This window comes from Nicotiana tabacum, chromosome 23 (genome assembly GCF_000715075.1).
Source record: "Nicotiana tabacum cultivar K326 chromosome 23, ASM71507v2, whole genome shotgun sequence".
NCBI classification, from domain to species: Eukaryota; Viridiplantae; Streptophyta; class Magnoliopsida; order Solanales; family Solanaceae; genus Nicotiana; species Nicotiana tabacum.
This window is the reverse complement of record NC_134102.1, coordinates 135543518-135552616: the sequence shown is the minus strand read 5'-3', so window position 1 is coordinate 135552616 and position 9099 is coordinate 135543518. Positions and strand designations below refer to the sequence as shown.

At 32.8% G+C, this 9099-nt stretch overlaps 1 protein-coding gene across 1 annotated transcript; it reads left to right on the top strand.

Moving 5' to 3' along the window:
* The first annotated feature begins 1963 nt into the window (after positions 1-1963).
* On the top strand, positions 1964-8763 carry LOC107832030 (AT-rich interactive domain-containing protein 2-like). Its single transcript, XM_075245886.1, has 4 exons — positions 1964-1981; positions 2837-2881; positions 4786-5910; positions 7637-8763. The coding sequence occupies exons 1-4, from the start codon at positions 1964-1966 to the stop codon at positions 8507-8509; spliced, it is 2061 nt and encodes a 686-aa protein (XP_075101987.1). The 3' UTR covers positions 8510-8763.
* Positions 8764-9099: the final 336 nt, after the last annotated feature.

The following is a 9099-nucleotide window of genomic DNA, read 5'->3' as shown; positions in this document are numbered from 1 at the left end:
TCTAGGATAAGAGTTTCCCTTTTCGAAGACCGTTAATATTACAAGATTCGGCTGTAAATACGATAACCTAATGTCAAATTATAAAAAGACGTGATTTATAGTAAGTATTCTTATCTAGTTTTTGATTTTGTAAATATTATATTAAAGCAATTAATAAGTTAATATCCGACTTGATATTTAAAAAGATGATAAAATGACCATCTATAACCCCTCAAAATTTTAATAGCCCATGTTTTTCTCCATTGACACGAAATGTCCCTTTGGACCAAACAATTACATTTAATAGCCCGAAATGTCTATATTGTATATTTTTTGTATAGTGACTGTCTATTTTGTATATTGTTTGTATGATGACAATTTATTTCGTATATATTTTGTATAGTGACAGTCTATTTTTTTATATATTTTGTATAGTGACAGTCTATTGTATATAAATTGTATAGTGACAGTCTATTTTGTATATAAATTGTATAGCGACAGTCTATTTTGTATATATTTTATATAACGACAGTCTATTTTGTATACAACATATCAGTATTATCCCCACCGTAAATTTGTATAGTGACAGTCTATTTTGTATAGTGACAGTCTATTGTATATTTTTTATATAGTGGCAGTTTATTTTGTATATATTTTGTATCCCGAGCACTTTAATCTATCCAACATGTATAGACTGTTGTATGATGTATAAAAGTGTATATATATTAGTCTTTTACCTTAACTTTATCTATTTAACGTGTATAGACTATTTTGTATAAAAATTTATAATTAAGAAGCTGCTAACATTTCTATTAAAACAAAAATCAAAGAATGGTAATGAATAAAAATAATAGGCCCACCTCACAAAAAGATTAAAGTAATTCTATTGAATCACAACTCACAAGACTCGTGTTACTCTAATTATTATTTTTTATTTAAAATTTGAGCTATTTTTTAATTTCTATTAAACAAGCATAAATTTCTTTTTGCTAATCGTAAGTGTTAGTAAATTTAAGGAACTCATTATTCGTAATATGAAAAACTGGTATCTCTCTGACGAATATTTAAAGGGTATTTTACACCTTTTAATTTTTATCCATAAAATAGGAGACTAATTCAAAATGGTCCAACTTGTCCTTAAAAAGTAAAATGTGACACTTATTCAGATTGGGGGAATATAAAGACGAAGTCTTTAGAAGAAAAAAGAAGAGAGAGAGAAATTAAAACTTGCTTATTTCATCGTAAGTTGGTGCTTTTGATTTTAGTTATATGAAATTTTCATTTCATTTCTCCATTTCTTCAGATATTAAAAAAGAAGTGATCGACTTTGAAATAACTTTAAGTTGTCTACTAAATCCTGCAAATCAATGGAGTTAAATAAGAAAATTAATTTATTTTTAAAAATTTAACAATTTATGGTGGAGAAATAATGAAGAGTAGTAGATCTGAATAGATTAAAAACTCTACTTTGCAACTTGAAGAGTTGATCAAACGGGTCAACATATTTTTTGTGTGTAACCAATATAATAAATTTTTGGCTATAACTTGCAATTAAATTTAATAGGCTATCGTTTGTCTTAATTTTGTGCCGAACGGCCATAAATGAAGTTTGCTCTTAAAAGATAGTAAAAAGGTCTATTACTCCTACTCTGAACCCCTTCATTTTTCTTGAGATGGAAGAGTATAATTTCCGAACTAATTAATCCAACAGTGATAATCATTACTCCCCGTTTCAATTCATGTCAAACTATTTGATTGAGCACAAAGTTTAAGAAAAGAGAAAAGATTTTTGAATTTGTGGTGTAAAATGAGACACATATATTTTGTGCGGCTATAAATCATTACATAAAGGTAAATTCTTTGTAAATAGAAAAAAATGTCATTCTTTTTGGCACGAACTAAAAAGGAAATAAGTTCACATAAATTGAAACGGAGGGAGTATAAAATTTCATATATTCTTCTAACATTTCCTACTATTAGTTAAATGTTAGGCTTCAATAAGGTATATATTATAATTACTACTTCGTATTATATCACGTTTCCAGAAAATTAATCTTTTTTTTTTCTAACTTTAATTTAATTTTCCATGAACGTTTGTGCAAATTCACAAAATCTCCAACATAAAAGTTCCTCTAATTTCATCATATTGTCATTAATTACTCATTAAATGAAAACATAATGATAATTTACTCAAATTCTTCTCATAATTAATATTTATTAAACAATTTTCTTAATTAGTGTGCCGGAAAAGTAATTTATAGAAGCTTATCTACTTTAAAATTACATAAATTTACATTAATATGATTAAGACGAATTTTAAAAATTTTATCTCCTATTTTAGTAATTTTTTATTCTGTTTGAAACGAATAAAGTATATTTTTCCAAATCGATTAATCCAACGGTGATGATCAAATCTCAAGATGAGGTAAAAGACACAAGGGGATGGACCAAGCAATATTTATTTTCATCATCCTATAAAACTTTATTTATATATTCTTTTACCATTCCTACAATATTTAATTGTTAGGGTTCATTGAGGTTTAGATTATATCAATCCCTAATCTTTCATTTTCCTAATTTGATTTTTCCAAGAATGTTTTGTTGCAAATTCACAAAATCTCAGACATCAAAAAACCCTTAAAACACCTGTCAACTCCATTTCTTGAGCTGTCAAAAAACCAGCTGCTTCTGTTCATAATAATTTTCATACATCCTTTAACTCCCCCCCCCCCCCTCCCAAACCCTCCACAAAAAAAAAAAAAAGGGAATAGTTTTTCACTCCTTAATCTCAGTTGGGGTTCTTGTATTTTCTCCATAGCTGTTCAAGAAAAGGGAAAAAAATATTACAAAATGAAAGGTGGTGGTGGGCTTGAAGAAATTTTATAAAACTGCACTTGTGAAGGTAAATAATTCCAATAAAACAGCTCAATTAGTATAGATTGCCATTACTCTTTTTTTTTTTTTTTTTTTTGGTGTTGTTGATCCTTTTTCAGCTTTTATCAACATTTATTTAGCCTATATTTTTTTTCTCTCTCTGTATTGATTCTTGTTATGTAAATGGAATTAGTCATTTCTTGATTAATGTAGGCTGTGCTTGAAAACCCCATAAAATTATAATCTTTTTGAGTTAATGGAAGCTTTGGTTAAATTTAAATGATGAGTCTCAAGTTTATTTCTTTTATTTTTTATTTTTGATGACGCTGGTGGTGTCTCCGCCAGCTTGCGTGCACCTCGGCTATTCCACCAGGTACCTGCTATCTCCCACCAGCACATCACAGGTATCAGGTAACTCTAGAGGTGTCAATGGTTCGGTTTGGCCGGTTATTTTATAAAATTTATACCATATCAATTTTTCGGTTATTCTATTATGTATAACCAAAATTAGACTTTTCAAAACCGTCTCAACAGTGCCGGCCCAAGGGTAAGGCTGCTAAAGCAGCTGCTTTGGGCCTCATAATTTTTGGGGCCCCAAATTTTTCTAACAGGTTATATATTAATTTATTTTTAGAATAATATTTAGTGTTTTAAATGAGAAAGTACAAATTTTCATAGTAAAAAAGTAGGATTAAATTGTTAATCATAAATTGAGAAAAAATATCTTTTTGGGAATCACTCCCTAGACCATAAATTGAGAAAGGATTCGATTATTAATTCATAACTCAATAAAGGTTAAAACCTTAATACAGTCCCACAACGTGTATATCTCAAGAGAAATTAAATGGATTAGATAGAATTATTAATAACTTTGCATATGAAAAACTAGAAATATAGAATTTAAATGAAATTATATATGAATTTTTCCTTTTATATAAAAAAAGGCCCCTCATTGAGATTTTGCTTTAGGCCTCCATATTTATTGAGCTGCCCCTGTCTCAATCATGTCGGTTTTTCTTCGGTATTGGTACGGTTCGGTTAGTTTTCGGTATTTTTTTAAATGTCATGTAAAAGTCACAAGTAGAAGTAGAATGCAATAGTATATGTACTTTTATAGGACTTGGCAAAACACACTAAAAAAATTAGTGTTTAAAGGGTAATGAATTAAGAAAACATGAAAGATGAACATAGTATAGATCCATCAACTATTCTACATTAGCGTAAAAGAAATCAAGTAAAGACAAAGAAAAGTGGAAAGATATTAACCAAGTTGGGACTCAAGAATAAAGTCCATAGAAGATTAAATATTCAAAAAGATAAATCTAAATCATACAAAAAAAAACATATTTGATACATTGTAGTTTGCTACTCATAATCGCTAGAATACCTTGTGTCTTGCTAGTGAATATGCATGAAATAATTTAGTTTCGATAGGAGTAGCATAATAAGTTTGAGAATTAGGATTTTGAGTATTAATTACTTGTTGACTTGTAAACATTTTCATAATTTCAAGGCCTAATGAAAAATTTAATGCTTTATTATTTTTAAACTTAATATATAAATATATTTTTCACATATAAATTATTTATTCGGTACGTTTCAGTATTTTTTCGGTTTATTTTCATAAAATTAAAAACCTACCCTAACTGTCGGTACGTTTATAGATTTATATATAAACCTACGGTTTTATTAAAAGAAACCTAAAAATCGACTCGGTACGATACAGTTTGGTCAGTTTAGTCGGTTTTTAAATATCCATTGACACCCCTAGGTAACTCTACCTCAAGTTTATAGATTGTATCACTTTTATTTTATCCTGTTTTAACTTTTCTTTTCCTGCTTTTTATCAGCATTTTTGTAGCCTCTTTATTTTTTTTGGATTATGGATTTAGTCATTTCTTGATTAACATAGGTTGTGCTTGAAAACCCCAGAAAAGGTACAATCTTTTTGAGTTAATGGAAGCATGGTCAAGTTTAAATGATGAGTCTCAGGTATATAAAGGAAATGAGAGTGGTTCTGGTATTAATCTTACTGTAGAAGTAAATGGCATTGATGGCTGTAGTAAGAATAGGCTAAAGAGCTTGTTTGATCAAGTTCTTTCTGTTTTTCTAAGTGAGGTAACTGAGAAAAAATGTGTAAGGCCTCTTCCAGTTATGACCGGTAGTGGGAAGCCTCTGGATTTGTTTAAACTTTACTGGATTGTGAGGAAAATAGGGGGATATGACCGCGTTTCGAGCAAGAATTTGTGGGGCTTTATTGCAGAGCATTGTGGGTTGGATGTTGGGGCTGTTGCATTTGTGAAGTTGGTTTATGTTAAGTATTTGGCTGAATTTGATCATTGGCTAAGGCAGTTATGTAAAGAAGGAAACTTGGAGAAACGAGAGGGTGGGGTTGTTCGCCGACTTGATTTGTTGTCAAAGGAGTTGGAGACAAGGTTTAGGAGGTTGTTGCTCCGTAGGTGTCAGAAAAAGAAAGATGCTAATTTGCTTCCTTCGAAAAATGGTCAGGTTGATTTTGAAATGCTTACTACTGAAAGTGTTAATAAAACCAATGATTACACAACACGAAGAAGTTTCAATGCTGAAAACAGGAACGGTAACCTTTACAATGGCGATGAAAGATCCGTTTCTAAGATTGACGACGACTACGTTTTTTTGGCATCTGCCGAGGGGATTGTCGAGAAGGTCCTTTATAAAGCACCTGAAAAATCAAATAATGAATATGATGACGACGAAAAATTCTTTGCCCGCGATATTAAAAATAAAGTGACATCTAACGGAGAGGTGATTCAGAGAGCTGCGTCGGCCATGAGTGTTATTGAGAATGTATTTGATTCTCGCAAGAGAAAAAGAGAATCTTCATGTTTCTCAGGAATGTTGAATTGGATTAATCATGCGGCAAAACATTCTAATGATCCTGAAATTGGAGAAGTTCCTGAATCTTCCAAGTGGAAAGGTCATACAAGCAACGAGTTCTGGTTCCAGGTCTTGTTGGTTAAGGAAGCATTGCTGAAGAGAAGGCATACTGATACAAATGCAGAGGAATCTAATCCTCAGGTATTTATCTGATCCTTATTCAATGTAATTGAGTGATTGGCAAATGTCTTTGTTCACTATTGCCTTATCTTCCATGATTTTTTGTAGCATTGGCAAATTGCTTGTTACATGCCAGGGGCCTTTAAATATGATTTCTTTATATTATTTTTCTCAGAAGTATTTAAATGAGAATCACATCTATGGCTCATTTTGCTTTTGGTTGACCAATGCCTTGAATTGGTGTTACATAATATTTAATATTATTATGTTACACATGTTCTATCAAAGACTTGATAGTCGTTGTAGCCTTACTATAACCAAGTCACTTGGCACAGATTAGGCCAAAATGGTAAATTGGTTCATCATTTCTCGTAACAAGTTTAGCGTATCACAACTCCAAGAACCAAAAATGATATTTTACTTTCAAAGTTCTCCAAGGCAAAAGATCGATCCATACTGCCAGTACTCGGAGCTCTTTTAATATTTTGTTTCCCCGTGTGGCTTTATGTCAGTTGTCAAGCACAACAACGGGTAAAGCTAAACAGATGTGGCTGAGCTGATATTACCAACTGGGGCTCATTCGGGGTATTTGAACTTACAAAATATCCTTGAATTTTGAAGGCTGGAACTACAACTTATGCTCCTTCAGATGGGCTTCAACTTTTAGCTTTTATGTTAATATTTACCAATCTAACTTTTCTTTGTTGCTGCACTTTCCTTTTCCTTCTGGCAAATTACTGATGTCCCATTAGTACGTCGTCTATCTCAATGTTCAAAAGGTACATACTACTAGACAATTTCCAGGTTAAGAGAGGCCAAGTTTGAGATGCACAAATTACGAATTGAGTTGATGACTTACTTTTGCTTTCTGTTTCAAGTTTAACCCTCTGGGGGAGGGAAGGATTTGACTGCTTTCCCCTACGGTACTGTCTGCGCTTGCAACTCTGGCAGAACATAATGACTGAGATATTCTATGGTCTTTGTACTTTTAGGGTGATTTGATTGCAAATAACATTTAACTCGGCATGCTCCCATTTTATAGAATTTTTATTTTGTTTTTGTCCCTCCCTTCTCCTGGTTATCTCTCTTTGCATTTCTTTACTGTGTTTTAAATAGTTATTTCTTTTCTTAACATGGTATCAAGCCGGACCCATCCCTATTCTTGGTTTGTCGAATGTCCGACCCCCATGTTATATTGTCTACTCCCCGGATGTTCAATCCTGGGCGTGTAGAAAAGTATTAAGTGCCCTTCATTGATTGAAGGAATGAGTTGTTGTCTCCTTATATAGTCTTAGGCAGTCCTCATCTCATGAACTAGCTTTTGAGTTTAAGTTAGGCCCAAGATCTGTTTCTTAGAAAATAGACATATCTCATCTCCTTGCTGAGCTGATGTTAGAATATTTGCCAATTTTCCTGACTGTGTTATGCTAGTAAATCTTTCTTCTAAAAGATATAGTATAAGGATCTCTCTTGGCCAAAGAAAAAGTAAAGTATTAAAAGGAATGATAAGCTGGGAAGCACCTTTTGTCTCCACTATGGCTGACTTAAAATTCTGCTACTGCTGGCACATTCATGATTCACCACCGAAATATTTATGTGAATCGAACCGTTGTGATTTATTTTGTCACACATCTTTTCCTGGTAGTCAGAAATTTGAACCTTGTACAATGTGTCTTCTATGACTTCTCAAGTATCAATCTATCGAGAGCAATTCGTTATCCGTTTTTGTCATGATGTAAATTAGCAGAAAAAGCAGAGAATGCATCCGTTCATGTATGAAGAGAGACTCAACAATCAACCTGCTGAAAAACTAAGATGCAGCAAAAGGATCCCCGTTTCACCAAAACATGTTCCTTGTCCGTGTTGTAACTCATGTTCGACCTCTCAAAACAAAGCTTCAACTCATCAGAAGGAAGAAGAACAAGATACTGGGCCAGATCTTACAAGTATTGAGGTATCAGTAACAGAAAAAACTGATGACTTAGGGGATCAGCAAACACACCCTGAAGTTTCTGTGGGTCCTCTCCACCAAGCTGAAGTCCCTGAATGGTCGGGGGTGATTTCTGAGAGTGATTCCAAGTGGTTAGGCACGCGAATGTGGCCTCCCGAAGTGGAAACAACAAAATCTTTGGTTGAGTTAGATCCTATCGGGGAGGGAAGACGAAGTTCATGTGGTTGTCGATTTCCACAATCTGTTGAATGCATCAGGTTCCATATTGCGGAGAAGAGGTTTAAATTGAAGCTCGAGCTCGGTCCTTTGTTCAACCGATGGAGGTTTGATCGCATGGGAGAAGAAATTTCACTTTCTTGGACAGCTGAAGAGGAAGAGAGATTCAAAGATATGGTAAGGTCAAGTTCTACGTCGAATAACAAATGGAAGAATTCTAAGAAACTACTTCCATCCAAGACTAGGAATATGTTGGTTAGCTATTACTTCAATGTATTCCTTATCAGACGTCGGAGCTATCAAAACCGAGTTACTCCAAAAGAACTCGATAGCGATGATGATGAGATTGAGCTTGGGTCTGTCGGCGACAGTTTTGGTAATATTGCAGTTCATGTACCAAGCTCCAGGTCACTAACATGCGTCGAGAATAAGGTATGCTCTGATCTGGAGTAACATGTCATGGACATTGTAGCGAGTGTTCTAGTTGATACCAACAAATATGTTTTCTTGAATTTAACAAGCAGTTATTGCAACTTGCTTGGCAATTTTGACAGACTAATTGAGTGCAGGTAATGGCAAGAGCAAATACTACTCAGTAGACTGAAGTGATGATCTTATTATGTAAATATATATATCTGAAATATTGCCAAATAGTGCATTGTAAAAGTTTAAACAAATTGCATATAAGGATTCAAGGTTTTCTTTAATGACGCTTGATTGCTTAAGCGGAATGTCTGATCATATAAGATTAGTTAGTTTTGATTACATTCGAGATTGATTGAAGATACAAATATATAGGATAAAATGAAAGAGTGTAGCGCGAGGTAGTTTAGTTATGTCTTATTTAAATCTTTAAATGCACCTGTCTATAGGTGTGATATGATGCTTGAGAATGTTAAAGGTGAAAGGTAAAATCACAGAAGGAAGTTGTTTTAAAAGATCATACAATCTTTCTGACTTATAGCCAGCTTGGCCAAGCTTCTAAATCAGCTTATTTCGAGATCATACAATCTTTCTAACATTTTATATTTGACTAATTAATT